Source organism: Gopherus evgoodei, chromosome 1 (genome assembly GCF_007399415.2).
Source record: "Gopherus evgoodei ecotype Sinaloan lineage chromosome 1, rGopEvg1_v1.p, whole genome shotgun sequence".
Classification (NCBI taxonomy): Eukaryota; Metazoa; Chordata; order Testudines; family Testudinidae; genus Gopherus; species Gopherus evgoodei.
Genome location: NC_044322.1, coordinates 319,591,232 through 319,610,656, shown reverse-complemented (window position 1 = coordinate 319,610,656; position 19,425 = coordinate 319,591,232). Strand labels below are relative to the sequence as shown.

The 19,425-nt window shown below is 39.6% G+C and overlaps 1 protein-coding gene across 2 annotated transcripts in view; it reads right to left on the bottom strand.

Annotated features, from left to right (window-relative positions):
• Nucleotides 1-1,526: 1,526 nt before the first annotated feature.
• Nucleotides 1,527-19,425, bottom strand: part of CAPZA2 (capping actin protein of muscle Z-line subunit alpha 2) — a 41,915-nt gene continuing 24,016 nt past the window's right edge. For both annotated transcript variants that reach the window (XM_030549071.1, XM_030549070.1), the window contains 7 exons: nucleotides 17,290-17,353; nucleotides 16,280-16,486; nucleotides 14,152-14,231; nucleotides 9,140-9,218; nucleotides 7,039-7,110; nucleotides 4,032-4,094; nucleotides 1,527-2,536 (listed from right to left, as the gene is read on the bottom strand). In XM_030549071.1, coding sequence (XP_030404931.1) covers nucleotides 2,396-2,536; nucleotides 4,032-4,094; nucleotides 7,039-7,110; nucleotides 9,140-9,218; nucleotides 14,152-14,231; nucleotides 16,280-16,486; nucleotides 17,290-17,353 — 706 coding nt within the window. In that variant the 3' untranslated portion in view covers nucleotides 1,527-2,395. The remainder of the gene's footprint in view (nucleotides 2,537-4,031; nucleotides 4,095-7,038; nucleotides 7,111-9,139; nucleotides 9,219-14,151; nucleotides 14,232-16,279; nucleotides 16,487-17,289; nucleotides 17,354-19,425) is intronic.

Below are 19,425 nucleotides of genomic sequence, written 5' to 3'. Positions count from 1 at the left end.
TAACAATTCTCCTGAACCATCCAGTCACCTCCCCATTCTCCCCTTGGCTGATTCTTCTAATCAGCAAGTATGTCAGGGGGAAAAAAAAATGCTGTAAAATTTGTATATAGATCTTAAAAAAGGACTGCAGATTTGTTATACAATAAATCATTGTTCAGTTGCAGCTGCTATAAGCTGTTATCCTGCCAGTGTTTATTGAACAATATAGCTAGTTTGCAATATATTTTCTATATAAGTATTCAGGTAGGCAGAATGCTAAAAAAAGTGACTAATAAGTTAAATTTTGAAAGAGTATGCAGCTGAGGAAAATCAGCTCTTCTACAGTCTCAATACTGTAGAGTTGCAGAGCTCGAATTCTTGAAGTTACTAACAGTTTTATAGCCTTCCATGGAAAGGTGTGCCATCTTAATCACTACTGTGATTAGTAAAATGCTATTGTATTTGTACAGTATAAAATATAAACAAAGTTTGCATAAGCCTACGTTCATCATCTTTCTCTTACTATGTCATGAACTACAACTTAAAAATGTAAGTGAATGGGTCATGCTGTAAACAAATGAGAATTCTGTTCAGGTTTTGATACTGCACGCATCATCACTGTATCTGAGCATCTTCCAGTAGTGCCTTAATTCACACCACACTTATTCTCTACAAAAATTCCCACAATTTAAGTAAAGCTTAACAGCTATAAAAATCCAATTATTTCTAACTTAGGGTATGTCTACGCTACCCGCCGGATCGACGGATAGCGATCAATCTATTGGGGATCAATTTATCACACATAGTATGGACACGATAAATCGATCCCCGATTGCTCTCCCAGCTCGGTGAGGGCGGAAGCAAAGTCAACAGGGGTGCCGCAGTGATTGACCCCGTCCTGTGAGGACGCGAGGTAAGTCGAACTAAGATATGTTGACTTCAGCTACGCTATTCTCATAGCTGAAGTTGCATATCTTATGTCGATCCCCGCCCTCAGTGTAGACCAGGCCTTAGTGGTTAAAAAGTTAGATTTTCAATATACCATTCTTGACATAGCACCACCTTTTTAAAAAAAAAGCAACAAAATATTATTTTTATGCAGGTTTTTAAAATGAAACCCTATATATTTCAAACTGTTGAAATGTTTGACTGAATACATTGTTCTTTGCAGGGTTTCTTTTTTTAACCTAAAAAAACCATTTCAATCCCAAGAAAATTGCAGCACAAAGGAAAGGATTCCCCTCTAGCAGACTGAGATTCGTTTTGGTCTTCACAGACACCTAAATCTCTTCTATTCCCTACAGCCAACAGTAAATTACTGTAAGCTAAGAACTTCAAGCAGTCCTCAGTAGAGAGTATGATAATGCATCTTACAAACGGGGAGATGGAGAAATGTGCTATTACAGCAAACCATATATGTACACAGCATTTCTAATAACAAGTAAGCGACCACAAGTTTCAAAGTGAAAATATCAGTTTTAAGCAGTATTCATATTTTTAAAAACACCACACAACAGGATCAATCCGTAATTATTGTGCTACTCAAATAAATAGAAAATTTGCATTTTAATGTCACATTGAATTTTAGTACATTTCAATCCAAGAAAAAAAAAATAGAGACATGGTCATGAGTACAGAATTATATATTACAATATGCCTTGTTATATTACATTTGTGGATGTATAATAAAAAACTGGGGCAGATGGAATCTGAACTCATTTAAGTAACTGTCAGGAATAAAGCATTAAATGCATTTCTGAAATAAGTACTTTATTTAATTTCAAAATCTTAAAACAGCATAAGACCTTGGCCTTGTTTAAAAAAGTTTAGTTAACACTGAGCCAGCTGAATAAGTATTTTGAAAGATTTTAACATACTTAAAATAGAAAATGCTTTCTCCAGTCTTACATCCAATGGAGGGCTAAATGATTTCTACAGCAACTTATATGGCTAAATCTATCATGGGCCTTGAACTAGAAATGTACACTACTGAACTGTTCAAGGAATCCAGCAAATTTCAGAAGTTGCTCAGTTCACATGAAAGTAAGACAGTTACTGTATGCAAAAATATTTTTCAAACCGTTCTTAATTTTAAATTGCAATCTAAAGGCATGGTCTTTTCATTATAAAAAATGTAAACGTACAACAGAAACTCCAGAGGAAAGTTTTCAGCTATATTGATTTTGCAATCCCTCTGAGAAAAAGGAAACAAACTGGGGGGGGGGGGGGGGGGGGGGGGGGGAAAGGGGGAAAGAAGGTTGATTAGTTAAGCTTTGTGCTCTAACCAGACTACTTACAGTGATTTTTCAATGGCAAAAGCCCATGCTGACTGGGTGACAACAGTTCCAAATACTTTTGTAATAATTTTTATTTGTATACAAGAACACTAAAATTATCCAGTCATGCATTGTTTGTCTTAAGCATTCTGCATCTCTTTTCCAATCTTGTAGCTAAGGATCTTGTTCCAGTCAATCTTAGTGCGGGTAACTGGCAATTGTCGACGTAAGGCCTTGAAAGTAGTGTCCGACATAGTTTGATAATTCTCACTGATAGCAGTCTGTTAAACAGAGCAAAGAGTTAGAATTATTCAAAACAAACTACACTGGAAAAAAGAAAATAACGGAAACAGTGGCCTACATATACAGATCATTCAAATAATCACAGGATAATGCGTAACCTGTTGCCTCCTGTTAAGTCTTACTAAAATTATGTAGTCTAAAAAAATTAAGATCGCGCTTGTTTACAGTAAGCTGTCAAATGAGAGCCCAAAAACTCGGTCTTGGTTTAGAAAGTTAAATATGGGTTTTGAGAGCTAACAGTATTACCATAGACCATAACCTTTCACTATTTTTTCCTATGAGGGTGATCAGTTTGCACATGCAGTACATTTAGGGTTGTCAGAATTTAAAAAATTCAAACTGATGATATCAATGTATATTTTAAAGCATTTTTTGAAAACTGATTTAAATTTTCAGTTGCAGGAAATTAATGACAGCAAATACTGAGATTCAAAAAATTAAAGCTTTATAACTGTTAAAAACAAATTGCTTATATCACATCAAAAATATACAAAGTAAATATCTTTAAATCAAATTCAAATTCTCAAGCATTAGTCTTCCTTTGCCTAGCAGTAAATTTCAGTTATTGATGGAAATATTTGTTTGTGAAATCAATGCTTAATGATAAAAATCCAATCCTTCCAAGCCTAAATATGTATAAGCTCTACAACAAGTAACACTTTTAGTCATATGAATTTAAAGTGTACAGTGCTTTTTAGCAAATTAACATAAGTAGGATATAATTTCCTGCCTGAAAGTGATCCCTTATCAAAAAGTTTAATGAACACGGAACTCAAATTTCCAGACTCCTAGAACAGTAATATTTTGCAAACTCTATAAACCTCATGCATTTGAAATACTTGTCTTATTCATACATCTACCAAAGCTGCTAGAAAACCATCCAAATAAAGTGAGGTCTTGATACGCTTGGATGGAAATTTCCACCAAAATGTGAACTTCTTGCTCTGGTGAAATATTATCTACATATCAAGATGTGTGCATCCAGTCAGAGTATTTAACTGTGGACTGGCCTTTCACAAGAGGTTGTGCACTCCTGAAATGAAATAATGTGCATTATACTTGTGCCTAGAAACCTTAGTGAAAATCAGGATCCTAGCATGCTGTACTGTATTGACAAAAAAATCTGCCCTCAAAAAGGTCAGTCTAATTTAAGACATAAGTAGGCGGAACAATCAGAAAGAATGGGGCAGGAAATGAGGGTAACAGACAGCTAGAGTGCAGAACTAAAAGTTATTAGCATGATTAGATTGTCTTGACTCTGCTTCTTAAAGTTATAAAATGAACAGTATTATAGCAATAATCCTTAAAATTGAAATGAAATACCAAAACTGCATTCACTTACAAAAGCCAGTTTTCCTACTTCAGTAATATTACATAAGTTTTGGGGCTCAGTCTAAGTGTACACAATATTAGGCAAAATTAAGCATGGTTTTACATACAAGTAGTATATTTTGGATGTTTCAGAAGTCATACCTGATACTCATTTTCTGCAGCCTCTACAATTTTTATAAATTCCTTTGCTGTTTGGGCTTCGTTCTAGGAAAGAAAGGATTTGTTTTCAAATTAAAGTAACTAAAATGTTACAACTCTAAAAAGGCTGTCAATGAATTATACTTCTCCTGCAAAAATAAGATGCTTAAAGTAGCCTCCATTAGCCAGAAATATAAAATAATAGATTAATTGGGCTCACATAACTGCTATTCAGTTCAATACTCAATTTGAAAAACGTTGTGCTTCCTAACACCAGAGTAGCTTCATTTTTTCTTGCCTGAATTATGCCTTGGTGCTGCATTTCTCTAAATATAATCTAAACTAAGCTCATTACTGCAAAGGAGGAAAAACAAGTGAATCTTAAGAAAATTTGCAGCAGAATCACTGCCTAGTTACTTGTGGGCAAGTCACTACAGAATCATTTATGGAAGCCAAGGCTATTAAATACCTGGGGGCAAGTGAATATAGAACAATTTATACCAGCTAAGAATAGTACATACCAAAACAAGCAGATCCCATTGAGTCCTTCTCCAGTTATTTTTGTCAAAATTATTAGATTTGTCAAACTGACAAGATCAGAGAGACCAGGAGAGAGATGTACTATAACGTTATATTTGATTATTCAATAGAAGTGAAAAAAGTCTCTAAAAATATTGTAAAACAATGGGGTTAAAATGTTTAATCTTTACACAGGGCAACCTTAAGAATATGAACAATCAGAGCTCCAAGAGGGTTTCAAGCAAGAGGGTACTGCTGAGCTGAGACATAAGGAATACTGGAATTTGGAGATCTAGCTTGCACATTTTTTGGAAACTTGGAGATAAGAATGCATCTGGAGCAGCACATCGTAATTCCAACATTTTAAAATAGACTGGCAGAGCGCCTTGGCCAAGAGTCCTATCCTAAAAGAATGGGTAGTCCTCTCTCCTTTTCTTCTACTAGGGAGTCTGCAGTCAGAACTTGATCTTATGGGAGATAAGATAAGCTAACTCCTTGAGGGATATGCCTAGAGATGACAGTCTCCAGATCTGCAAGAGGAGCTGCTTCCACAGAGAGATGGGAGGAGTTGTCTTCAGCAGTTGGTCTGTGAAAAGGTTCCTGACAATTACAGAAGAGGAAGAGGGGGAGACCAGTGGAGGTGGTGCCCACTTAGGGAAAAAAGAAGAGGCTTGAATCCTGCAAAGAGGCAAGGAAGAGATCCTCATCTGCTCTATTGAGTTAGGCAGTATTTCCTGGATTAACAGCTTCTGCTTAGCTTCCAGAAAAAAAGCCCATGTGTTGGGAGGTCTGAGAGACACTAAAGGAATCCCCTACTGACCTGGCATACTTATTCATATCTATCTTCATTTCAGATCTGCTGTTGCTGGTAGGAAGCTGCTGCTCAGCTACATGGTGGAGAAGAGGAGAGGGTCTGACAGCTAAGGCACTTTTCCTGCTCTCTCCAAGAGGACAGAGGTCTTTGCCTGTATAGTCTTCTATGCCTTGTATGCCTGAAGTCTAAATAAGACACCTGAACAGGAGATACTTGTTGCCCTTCTCCCTGCTAAAAAGGAAGGACGGCTGTCTGAGGAAGTGCTCAGCACCAAATCTCTTGGTCCTGATTGGTCCTTCAGTACCTGACTGATACGGCAGGACAGGACCCACTGTTGGAACTGTCCTCTCAGTCTCCACTGAAGCAATTTTCAGCTGAAAAGAGCATGAGCAAGGACTTTGGTCCCTTTACTTATGACTCAGAAGTAATTTCCATGCCTACAACTTCTGAAATTTTATCATTTAGCACCACCCTTCCCCACTCTGTATGCTGTTATTGTGATTGGAAAGCCAGTGAGCCTTGCTTTATTTTTTTTTTTAAATATACATTTATTTTAATTCACAATGTTCTTTGTTAAATCCAGCTTGGCACTTAGAACCCAGTTCTTCATCAGCATCTCATAACCATCTGAGAGGCTTTCAAATTGTACTTTTTCCATTCCCTTCTGCTAATTTAATGTCATTGACAAGTTTATTAATGGACACTCCAAGCAGAATATATAAATGTTTATTCACTTCCTCATGCCTTCTACCAATCATGGTATTTTATTATTAAGAGCAATTATTAGTTCATGCTGCACTCAGACAGCACCAGTCCCTACAGTGAACAAGCCTTAGGATGCAACTGTTGTTTCCACACACAGGGTTTTTAGGCATTTCCTCCCTAATGCACCATAATAACCTCTATCAAAAAGGGACAGCTAAGAAGAAATAAGGTCTGTATCTAGCAGGCGTGGAGCCTCTGAACTGCAGAATATCTGAAGTTTTGTCTCCACCCCCGAAATGGATTTAAATGTCCATGAAAGCAAAGGTCTGACATCACTGGTTACAAATAGGCTATACAAGTTCAAGCTAACACTAGTTATGGAGTTCTCCCCTAACACACTGCTATTTTTAGAGCCCTCATCTTCTCCTAAGCAAATGCTGCCAATTGTGTGCCAATAATTGGAAGGGGAATGAGAGTGTGTTCAGCAGGTACTACTTCAGACCAAACTCACTGCACATTCAAAATCTAATTCCATAAGCCACACAGCACCTACAATTAACAGTTTAAGAAGAGTTAGAGCAAGTGCCGATAAATAATAAGTGCAGACAGTTCAAGCTAACTATAATCTCACAACTAAAATTAATCTGTCTTGTTTCTTTAAAAAAGTCACAAGCAAAAAAAAAAAACTCATGCAACAAATTCAGTTTACAGTATTCTGGAGGATTTAAGAGAAGACAGCAGACATCTATACGTGCAACGTAAAAATATTAGCTATCTACTTGCATGTACAATTTTTTTCACCTATTTCTAAATAGTGAAAGGATCTTATGTCAGAATGTCTAACCGGCATTGTTCTGTAGAATACAAAGGCAGAACTCATTCTGAGCATCAAAAGTCTTAAACACATCCAAAACCTACACCAAAAATGTGTCACTTCAACATATAATGAGACCTTGTAAAAAGATAACTTACAGACACTGTTAATGAATCTTGTATGTCTTTATGGCTCACTAGCTGAACATTACCATCTTCATAATAGTGAACCTATGCAAAAGTAAAACAAATATTATCAGTACTACAGCTACTGAATCAGCATGGTGGTAAAATGCCAACATTAAACACACTTTTCTAGGGGAAAGAGAGGGATCTGTTGGTGTTGCATTTCCACGGAAATGCAGAGTTATACTTGAAGTGCTCAGCATGTATGTGCTCAGAGCAGCACTTTTCGTGTCCAGAAAATTTATTTTGCAATTAACAGTTCATTTTATCCAAGCTACTTGCGGTAGCAGAAAGGTATTGTTCTTTAGGAGACTTATTGGAAACTACTCAAGTAATGAGGATTGACTTTGTTCAAGGAGAGTTTTGGCAAAGCTTCAGGCTGCAGTGTGTTGCTGCCCTCCTTGCTCAGCCAGACTGTTTGCTGGAGGCAGTGTGACATCTTATATTAAGCAAGCCCAGGTGATCTTTCTAAAAAGAATTCTCTCCAGCACAATAATGTTAGTAACCTAACTAGTAGACACAGCAGAATAAGTTTGGAAACTCTTGGTCTTTCCCCAAAAAGGTTTACTGTACTCCCCCCTCTGCCCTCAATTTACAGTGCTACCAGTCTTAGTCTTAGATTCTTCAAAGGTATTAAAACTAATCTTGATAAAGTCAATGAGTTAAAAACTGGAGCGATTTAAAGACATTGAAAATGTAGGATTATAATGCTGATCACTGGTTTCCGTGTGGGGGATTTAAACACCAATAGGAAATTAAAGGAGGTACACCTTGGGCACTTAGATGTAAGGTTATTCACAACCAATGACATGGTATTGAAGAGTAATGGATATCTTTACAATTTAAACTGGAATCTTTGGAAAGTACTAAAGATAAGAGGATTTTGGCCTTTACTGACAGAATCAAAAGGAAACAGATGTACATGCACTTGCAAATGAAACTGAAAGAAAGGTCTTGAAACAGCCTTGACACAGAAAATTAGGGTTTTTTAGGTTTTTGTGTCCCTAGAGATCACTGATAAAAAAGGGGCAGCTGAACTGTAAATTGTGCCTAATAAGTTGTGGGATATGCCTATCCATGATTACCTTTTTAATGACTTTCACAGAGGTACATCAATGGCACTGTATAAATATAAATGCTATTTCCAAAATGAAACAAGGAGAATTTTTTTTTAAGGGTAAAATGACACATTTTTGCCACAACTGGTAAACAGAACTGACACCATTCATTCAGTTGAATTTACAGAGAAGTTACCCCTCTAAAGAGATAGAAAAGGTGCCATTCATGATCAGAAAATGAGAATTTGATATAGTTGAAGAAACATTTCTCACAAGAGAGACAGACTCTGCCCATGATGCACAGCAAATCATAAAACACAGGCAACTATATTAGCATCAAGCAGATTCCTCAAGTAGAGGCTCCAACAATCGCTCTTTTGGGAAAAGCTGACTTTCTGCCTACCAATAGGGACTGGTGAGGAGGTACGTTAGTGATTTCTAATGTATACGTGTATTCATTAATTTGGCTGCTCTTGTAATGAGTCTAGTAGGATATACAAGGACATGTTTGACCTTTTTGACAATGTAAACACTGATTCTTAATCCTTTTTTTAGAAAGTGTTTCCATTTGCATTGCAGAAGCAGCATACACCTCCTGGAACAAGGAGCATATTCCTCTCATCTTATGCCCTCAAGAGAAAATAGTCTAAAGCTGCATTCAGCCTTCTTTGACCAGACACCAACCCTTTTGATACAGGAGGCGAGAGAGGAGGGGGGAGGGGGGGAAGGACACCCAACCCCCTACTCCACAACACACAAAATGGGATGAGTCTCTGAAGCCCTCCATCATCCATTTTTACAATATAATATATATGAATGCATGAATGAATATTTATAGACAGAATTAATGCCAGTTTATTTTAAAATACTGCAGAATGATTAGTGAAATGTGTATCTGTTCCATTCTTTCTTGCACCACAATTATTATTGTTACTATATCACCATGAGATTCCCCCAGTTGAAAAAAAACTAGAGACCTTCTAAACACTGAAGTATACAATTTATGATAAGCCTACCTGAATTTTCAAGATGCCAGCCACCTGAGTGGTTGAAGGGGTGATTGCAAACTTCCATTCTGACCTCCAACGGCCATTCCTTAAAAATAAATACAGCAGATATAAATAAGGCAGGGAAAATAATTTGAATAAAATGTTGAATTTCACTACTAGTGCCAAACTTAGTTTATAATTTGAGATCGTTAAGGGAGGTAGCATGGAAGAACACAATATTCTTATAAGAGAAAATCACTCATGGTTTTTAGACACAAACACTTGGGAAAAATGGGAACTCTGTGGGAACGCTTATTGCTGCTTTTGGATACGGAGCAAGATTATTTATTCATACAGACATTCTAAAAGGAACGTTTTGTCTCTAAAAATGTTCCTCATTATTAATTACTTGCCAATTGGGCACGTGTAGCTGAGTACTGTTTAGACCAAAGGAAGACTCACTGGATGATTTCCAGGAACAGTCACTTTTTTGCAGCCCACTAGCTTTAGAATCTTTGCATTTTTATTTAAAAAAATACTAAAATACCTATGAATCACTACAATATTAACTGTAGTTAAGGCTTTGGACTGCTCTGACAGAAATATAAAGCTCCAGAACTGTGGGCATTCCTTCCATTAGAAAGGAATGTAAGTTTTCCCAAACCACTCAAGGGGAGATTGTATCTTTCCAGATGTCTGAAATACAGGCAGGCTACATTTCAAACTTTGCCTCCCTGCAAGGCATGCACTTCTGAAAAGGTTAGTGCAGGGGTCAGCAATCTTTCAGAAGTGGTGTGCCGAGTCTTCATTTATTCACTCTAATTAAAGGTTGTGTGTACTAGTAATACATTTTAATGTTTTAGAAGGTCTCTTTCTATAAATCTATAATATATAACTAAACTATTGTTGTATGTAAATCTTTTTAAAATATTTAAGAAGTTTCATTTAAAATGAAATTAAAAGGCAGAGCCCCCCCCCGGGAACAGTGACCAGGACCCAGGCAGTAAGAGTGCCACTTAAAATCAGCTTGTGTGCCGCCTTTGGCGCACGTGCCATAGGTTGCCTACCCCTGGGGTTAGTGGATCATTCTGTCAGGAAAAAAAGCTATATTAGGACAGCTTTTGGGCTGTCTCAATTTCTATTCCATGTATGTATTCAAGAAAGAAACAGTTTGGGTACGGCATAAACTGACTTTCTGCAAGAAGATTAGCTACAGATTTTATTCCCTTTCAGAAGGTAACAATATTGAGACAAAAAAAGCAGTTTAAGATTACCAAATAATTAATCCACACAGATTGATGTAGAAATGTTCCACTGAATATATTTTAGGTGATAAGTTAATGCGTAAATTCATAATACCTTAGGCTATAATTTCAGAACTCAAAGTCCAAGCAAGGTAGGGTTTGATAAGTACTTAGCGATCTTTGGGTGGGGTAGAGAGCGTAAAGTTCTGCAGAAGCTGTTGGTTGAGTCACTTGTTTCCCAGCTAGGCTGCTAGATGGCACTGTAATGCTACAAGTGCCATAACACTGAGATCCTGCCATCTTGCAGCTACAAGAAGTGCCAAAAAATCCTTTATAAACAGATGTTGGCCACAGTGCCCTCACTAAACTCTAACTTGTGTTACTACATTCTGCATAGCTAGGATTCTTCTCGTTTCAGTGTGAAGAACATATTCTTCACATCCTGAACAGTTACAGGATGGTAACTAGTATTCTGCAGGTCATTAAATAATTGCAATGTTTCACTCCAGCAGAGCCTACATTTTAATGAAAAATAAGTCATTTAAATGGTTTGTAAAGTCCTTATCATAATTAAAGTCATAACCATTACAGTGAGTAATCATTGCTGAACCAAGGATTTCTAGAAGCTTGTTGCACACATACCAAAAGGCTTTCAACTGCTTTTTAAAATTATTTTATGCAATGTCTCTACTAATTTATTTTATTTACTAGCTGTCAGCTGTTTTCCAACAGAACTTTCCACTGGAAAATTTCCATTGATAAAAGTCATATTGCATTTCACAGGAATATGTCAATTTCATTGGCGCTTCGACTAGGCAGATCTGTCTGTTTTTCTGCCAGCTTGGCTGCTGTGCAGCTGGGAGAGCCTGGTAACTCAGGCTCTGAGAACCTCTAGTTTCCCTGATCTACAGCAGAAAGCACAGCAGCCCTTGAAGCCCCAATGCAAATCATATAGCTATCAGAGCTTCCAGGCTCCCAGCTTCTCAGTAGCCTGAGTTCTGGGCAGCTTAGTGAGCCTTGTCAATTTTGTTTGTATTGTGTATCCATTTCTCCTTTTAAAGAGAAAACTCAGCCATTTGGAATCTAAAAGTTACTTGTATTTTTGGACTAAAATCAATATTATGTCAATATATTCCTACCAAAGACACATTAATATCAAATTAATTCACATTTATAAGCTAGTCAGCATAAGTCAGAACATCAAAAGCATTGGCATTTTACATTTTGTCAGCTCTGCTGGTGAAGTTAACAGACTGCAAGGCATTATATTGGCTAACACCAAATCATCTCACTGGTTGATACAGATGCATAATTGAATATGCATAATTATTCCATGTTGGCTTCCTGAACTAATGACGTATGACCTCTCTTTGTAGATGGGAATGGAAAGATGTGCATGGATATCGTATTACCAAAGAAGACATAGCACAAGAGATAGAGAAATAGTGTTCTCTAACAATTACATCCACTAACTATGGAGCACTCTCTTCCTCAACAATAATAGCAGACCACTGCATGCAACGCAGTCGGTACTCCTTCTGAAGCTATCCAGCAGTTCATTTCCAATGTTGCAAAACAGTCTTCACACAATTGTGAGTGATTTGATTTTAGTTATTAACCAGATAAACTTTTACAGAGCAAAAAGGAGAAATATTTAATCTATCCAACAAATTCCAACTTACATAAAAGTTTAGTGTTTGCCAAATTCTGGGGGGTAAAGGTCTAGTGCATGTGACTAATCAGAGAAAATTTGTTTAAATGTTAGCATTTTCCATTTTTTGCCAGTCACATCCACAAATCCTCACTATGGGACTTCATCCTGAAGAGTAAAGAAATTAACAGGAGGGAACACACACGTGGAGACAATATATTGTGTGTATTTTATATATAGAAAAGAACTATAAAGCCACATAAGGAAAAAAAGTTACTCATTTTTAATTCTGCTTTTTTGAGGACATTATACAAGATTCCACTCTTGGGTCTCATCTTCATAGCATGACAAAGGTTGGAAATTCCCTGGCTCTCAGACTTTAGGTCCTCTAAGGTTTAGTCATTGGCTTGAGCACCTATATCTAAAGCAACAAGTGTGCTACTCCGATGGGAAAACTTCCAGGGAGTTGTATGTAAGAATTAAAAAGCCTATGACACTGATGGGAAAATATCTGCTATGCGTTTCTCTCTAAAATCTTTTCTACTGTGAAAATTAAATATTAACAACTGAGGACATTTTGCATCATCAAGTGTTTTGCTTGAGTTTCTGACACACCACACTTATCGTTCTCACTTGGTGTGCTCTTTTGGTGATAGTATCAGACGGGTAGCCGTATTAGTCTGGATCTGTAAAAGCAGCAAAGAGTCCTGTGGCACGTTATAGACTAACAGACGTACTGGAGCATGAGCTTTCGTGAGTGTATACCCACTTCCCACGAAGGCTCATGCTCCAATACATCTGTTAGTCTATAAGGTGCCACAGGACTCTTTGCTTCTTTTGGAGAAGCTGAAACTAATGGATTTTTCATTTTTTGTATAGCTCCTTTATTTTGGGGGGAGGAGATGTTGGGGCGGGAGCTGGATTTCCCTTTACCTAGAGTAACAAATTCTTAGGAAGTTTTAAGAGCTGGAGAATTTGAAAAGTTTCTGGTGAAGTTTCTTAGCCACCACAGCTTGTCCTTTTGACACATGTTGCTCTAGGATAGAGACCGATCTGGCCAAGAGGACTCATGAAGAAAAAAGCCCTAACAAGGCATTTCTCCTTATTTCTAAAACAAACAAACAAAAAAAGTGTGTGTGTTACTGCTAGCAAGAACTTTCTCACGAAGCTTGGATACAGATTTCCAGAAGTTATGGGGAGGGTGGGGTGTGTGTGTGTGTGTGTGTGTGTGTGTGTGTGTGTGTGTGTGTGTGTGTGTGTGTGTGTGTGTGTGTGTGTGTGTGTGTGAGAGAGAGAGAGAGAGAGAGAGAGAGAGAATTGTGTTTTGCCTTGTAGTATAAGACTGGATTCTGGGGGGTTAGGGGTGGGAGGTGTATTTTGATCACTGCTCAGGTTCGCTGATTATTCTTCCCTTTGCCTTGTGAGGAATTGGTGAATGACTCATGACCAAGGAGCTGTTGGGAAAGAATCCTGCTCATCTCCCTTCTGACAAAAAGGAACCACTAATACCTCTGGGGTAACTGAGGCCTTAGGTATTGATAGTTTAAAGGAAAAAAATGCCAAGTGGGTAGAAACTAACGAGTCCACATCCTACAGTAGGCTTCCAATCCCCACTGGTTGCCTGAGTGAACCTAGAATACTCCTACATCTGTGAAAGGACTGCTTCTGGGACTGGCTAGGAGAAAGAGAGTGAAACAGTCTCCTTTGACACTTCTTCCTCTGCCAGTGGAAAATAGCTGTACATTTCCTGGTCCTCAATTTGCTTTTCGTTGTTGACATCTTACAGTTAAGAGAAGAGGACAGCGTTTTAAAGCTAAAAATAACTGGCTGAAACAATTGTCAAGGAAGAAGAAATGCAAGTAAGAAAATCACTGGAAAGTCAAGGCAAAAGCATGGGTGGGAATTTCCCAAATGCTCTGCAAAATAACAGATTGATAGCCTGCCATTTTGCTTCTTTTAGAAGCAAAGCTTTTTGTATAGCTCCTTATACAAGCTTCAAAGTCACATACAACAGATCTGGAACTTCTTCCCATCAAAAGGGGAGCAATATCCTATACTGAAGATGACTGGATATGATTGTGATAGACAGAGTTACTTAAATATATAGTGAAATATAACAAATACAGGATCAGTTAAGAACTTACCAAAAATTTTTTGCTTGGAACTGATGGCTCTCTATGCATGCAATAATGGTTTGCTGTCCATCAATTGTTTTACCATACACCTTAATTGCAAATGAAAGAGTAAAGTCATGCCAAGTTTTGAATGAATTCCTTAACCAAATAAGTACCTTGTGCAAGACAGATTTTTAAAAAGATACTTAGCTCTTGTATTGTGCTATAATTCAGTGACATTACACTACAGAATTTTATTTTTATAACCACTTTCCATTATTTCTATGCATAAACAAAAGCAGCCAATAAATTAGCTTTAAACCATGCCTTGAGTGCTTGTATGATTCACAAAAGGAGGAAAATTTAAGGACACAGTATTTGGAATATCATTAGACCTGGTCAAACTAAAATTTAGATGCTGCAGTACATAAAACTTTCAGATTAGCAATAAACTAGGTATGTCTCAGCAACAAGGGATTTTAGCCATGTAACTATGAGTGGTCATATGAGAGTCTTCAAGAACAGTGAAACAATGACTGAGTTTCAGATTATTCTTCGTCTAACTGGATATTTTTAACTTTTTACTAGGTGAGGGGAAAACAGAGCAGTTAGACACCAAATGTACAACAGCAAGGCATATATTTGTTTCAGTATGTCTATGCCTCAGTATTTTGTCCTCTACAAATAATGGTACAAAAAATAATCTAATAATCTAAGGAAATGTGCTTTCTCTCCCTTTATCTTGCCATGCTATACCCAAGACTTTGTATTTTGTGTCTCCAAAGCATCTCAAATAAGGCCATGAGTATATTTCATGTATTCTTAAAGCAACACACTAAAGACAAGATTTGTTCACACCAGTCTACAAGAGGCATTAAATATTAAACATAAAACCTTACAATAAAAGGAGTGAACGCCTCTTCATTTTTCTTACAGACAGATGACTGCAGTTGTAGTAACTTGGCCTACCCCCAGCAGGTTTGCAGCAACTGCACTTCCAAACTGAGCCTTTCCCTTATTGTTTGCATCAGTTTTGTAGCCATGTTGGTCCCAGGATATGAGACAAAAGATGGGTGACCTTTAAAGCTTGTCTCTCTCACCAACAGAAGTTGATCCAATAAAAGATATTACCTCATCCACCTTGTCTTTCTAAAATCTATTGGACCAATTTCTGTTGGTGAAAGAGACAAGCTTCATAGCTTACAAACCTTGTCTCTTTCCCTTATCTCTAACTCCACTCAGAGTTCACTTAGTCACAGTGAAACTTCAATCCCTGTTTACTCACCCCCACATTATTTGTGTTTTCTTACCAACAACACATTCTCTAGAGAAGATATAGCAAATCAATGTTCGCTAAAATTTATGGTACTTCAGAGTCTAGTTCCTTCATGTTTGGAACCTTACAGATGTAGAATTGAAGAAGAGAAGGAACTGTTGCTGCAGAACTGCCTACATTTTATAAAGAGACTCACTGGTGCTGAAGAGTTCTCTCCCTGTTCCCCAACTCCTGCAAGACTGCACATCCAAATTATACTTAGCTATGATTTCAAAGTGGCCTTTTCTTCCAGTTGAGATTAAGCGTTTAATTGTAGGTGTAAATAAGGGTAAAAATAAATCACCATGCAAAATTCAGACAACAACATTTCAAATAGCTCCTCAAGGCAGAGGCTTTGTCTTCATGAACAATGCTTAAAATGTTCTTAACAATTCAAGTAATAATTCTAATATGATTTAGAAAAACAAAATATAAAATCAATCAATAACATTATCAAATGTTAGCCAGTCAGGTATCCGCTGTCACAAGCAGAACAGGATTTGGGACTACTCTACGGTCTCACACTCTGACCTTGGAGCAATACAAGAGATCCACTGAGTCTGAAGAGGCTAGTGAGTAGCCGATGCTGCACAATGCTCCAGGAGTTTTAGGAGCATGTTGTTGGGGACAAGAAGAGAGAGAAAAGACATGATTGTAGGATGTGCAGAGGGGTGGGTAATGAGAACACTAAAACCGAAGACATTCCCACCTATGACTTTAAGGGAATGTCTATACTAGATTTTACTTCGTGTTTACATTATATTGTATTTCAGGTATCGATATTCTCTGCAGACAAAAATATAAGCAGTCAAGGGAGGTTTCAATCAGCTGTCTAGTACTTACTGTGCAGACACCACTTGGGTAGTGTTCTTTCACATAGGCTCTCATTGCAGTCTCTACTGAATTTCTCCAGGACTCAACCGCATTTTCAGCTTCATGGGGCCTAGGATCAGTAGCCTCCTTTCTTAAGTGATCAAATTTAAAAGCTATCTTGTTTTTTGGATCCAAAAATTTTCCATTGCCCAAATCACCGTGTTCTGTTATCAAGACCTGCATTACAAAGTTGTACTTGTAACCTACTTTTATTTTATTTATATATTTTTCACACGCGCACGCACACACACATACATACACACACACACACACAGAGTTTGGTCTTGATATTACATCATTCAGTACTGTGTAACCCCTCTGAATAAAGAAAAAAAAAAAGACTAAATTGTGCCAAAGTCAGGCTCATCCAAATCTCATGCTTTAAAACTTAAGATGTGAACAAAGTTCATGCACAGCAGCAGCAAAGAGGGGGGGATATAACATATTAAACAGCAGCAAACCTTGAGTTTTCATCTAGTTCACCCCTCATTAGGGTGGCCAGACAGCAAATGTGAAAAATGGGGACAGGGGGTGGGAGGGTAATACGAGCCTATATAAGAAAAAGACCCAAAAATCAGGACTGCCTCTATAAAATCGGGACATCTGGTCACCCTACTCCTCACTGTATCAAATGCAGAATTCATACATTAAATGGAGATCTTCCAACATCCATGGAACTAGTGAATAATAGTATTTCAAATCATATATTATTTTTAAATGATAGGGGTTTTTTCTGTTCATAGGCAGAGTTAAGATTGTTTAGCTGCCTTTACTCTGCATTTTATAGGATTAGAGGCCATGTGTCACCACACTGCTTACACTGTAGCTCTTTATGGTTTACATTATTAACAGGTTATTAACTTAGACTATTAGCCAATGCATATTTTTGCAAGAAAATAAAGGCAAAAGTTCTAATAGCACAGCGTGCTCCTTAAACTTTAAGAAACCTGTTATGAGATAATATTTCATCGTATCCATACCTGTTCTTCATAACCTTCAATTTTCACTGGAGTAAACTGATCCAGATTGTATTGTGCAAATGCACTAAAAGGAAAAAAAAAATGTGTATTAAGTTTACCAGACCACCCGTTTTGCAATAAATTTCTATACCGTAGCACAGTAAAGACATTTCACAGAGTAGTGCAGGGGTTGACAACCTATGGCATGCGAGCCGATTTTTAATGGCACGCTGGAGCCTGCCGGGACTCCAGTGTGCCATTAAAAATCCTGCCGACGCAGCAAGCTGCAGGGTCCGCGCTCCCTGGTCGGAGCGCCGGTCGAGTGCAGCAAGCCGCCAGCCCCTCCCCCGCCTTCCCCCAGGGCAGCGTTTGGCTCCGTGGGGAGGGAAAACCGCTCCCCGCTCATCCGGAGCCCTGTTGCCGCGCGCGCAGCACTCTGAGGGGCGGGGCTGCACGCGCATGGTGGCAACAAAACTCCAGATGAGCAGGCAGCCTCATGGTAAGGAGCTCGGGGCTGGGGGCGAGGGGGGGGAGTTGGATAAAGGGTGGGGGCAGACAGGGAGCAGAGTGGGTTGGATCCCCGGGGGGTGGTTAGGGGTCTCTGTAGGGGGCAGTTAGGGAGTGGGGGGGGCGGGGGTTGATGGGGCATGGGAGTCCCAGAATCTGTTAGGAGGTGGGGGGTGGATAGGGGTCAGGGCAGTCAGGGGACAGGGAGCAAGGAGGGTCCTGGGGGGCAGTTAGGGTGGAAGAGTCTCTGGAGGGGGTGGTCAGAGGACAAGGAGTTGCGGGGGTTGGATGAGTTGGGAATGCTGGGGGAGGAGCTGTCAGGAGATAGAGGTGTGGAGAGGAGTTGGGGCAGGCAGGGAGTAGGGAGGGGTTTATGGGTCCAGAGTTCTGGGGGTCCTGTCAGGGGGCGGGGAGTGGTTAGATAGGCATGGAAATCCAGGGGGTTCTGTCTGGGTGCAGGGGTGTGGATAAGGGTTGGGGCAGTCAGGGAACAGATAGGGGGGTAGGGTCCTAGGGGGGCAGTCAGGGGACAAGGGGCAGGGAGGCTTAGATGGGGGTGGGGTCCCAGGACGGGGTAGCTGGGACAAAGAGCGGGGTGGTTGGGGGTTCTGGGGGGGGGGGGGCAATCACCCAGCACTCTGCCCTGAGCCCTGTACCACCCAGCCCTCTGGACTCCTTTACCCCCCCCCATGACCCCAGCCCTGACTTCGACACCTCCATACATACCCAGCCCCCCTACCCTGACACCTGCACCCCCTCACATGCCCCCAGCCCTCTGCCCTAACTCTTGCACCCCCCACATCCCATGCATCCTGCATATCCCCACCCCCACCCTGAGCACCAAACGGGAGCTCCTGCAACCCCACTCACATTCCCACCTGCACCCCTCACACCAAATGGGAGCTGACCAGGTAAGTGCCCCCACACCCAAACTTCCTACCCCAACCCTGATCCTCCTCCCCCATTCTAGCTCCTGGCCAGACCCTTCACTCCCAGCCCTGTGCTCAGTCCACTTCCACCCTCAGCTCAGTGCAGAGTCAGTGCAGAAAGAGGACGAGAATGAGCCAGAACCAGGGAGAAGATCGGTACCCACTGTATGTGGGCAGGGCCGGGACCCTAGACTGGCAGCGAGCTGAGCGGGTCCAGCAGCCGGGATGCCGGCTGGCAGTAGCTGGCGGATGGAACCCCTGAGCAGCAGTGGGCTGAGCTGCTGTCGGTCTGGGGTTCCAGCTGCTGGCCCCGCACAGCCTGCTACCAGTCTGGGGTTCTGGTTGCCAGACCCTTCCCAGCTGGGGTCCCGGCCGCAGGTCCCACTCAGGCCACTGCCGGCCTAGGTGAACAGAACCCCAGACCAGCAGAGGGTTGAGGGGCTGGCGGCGTAAGATCAACATTTTAATTTAATTTTAAATGAAGCTTCTTAAATATTTTGAAAACCTTGTTTATTTTACAATACAACAGTAGTTTAGTTATATAATATACAAACTTACAGAGAGAGACCTTCTTAAAAACGTTATAATGTATTACCGGCACACGAAACCTTAAATTAGAGTGAATAAATGAAGACTCGGCACACTGCTTCTGAAAGGTTGCCGACCTCTGGAATAGTGTATTAGTTTAGTACACTGAAGTGCCCAGGATATATACACTGAT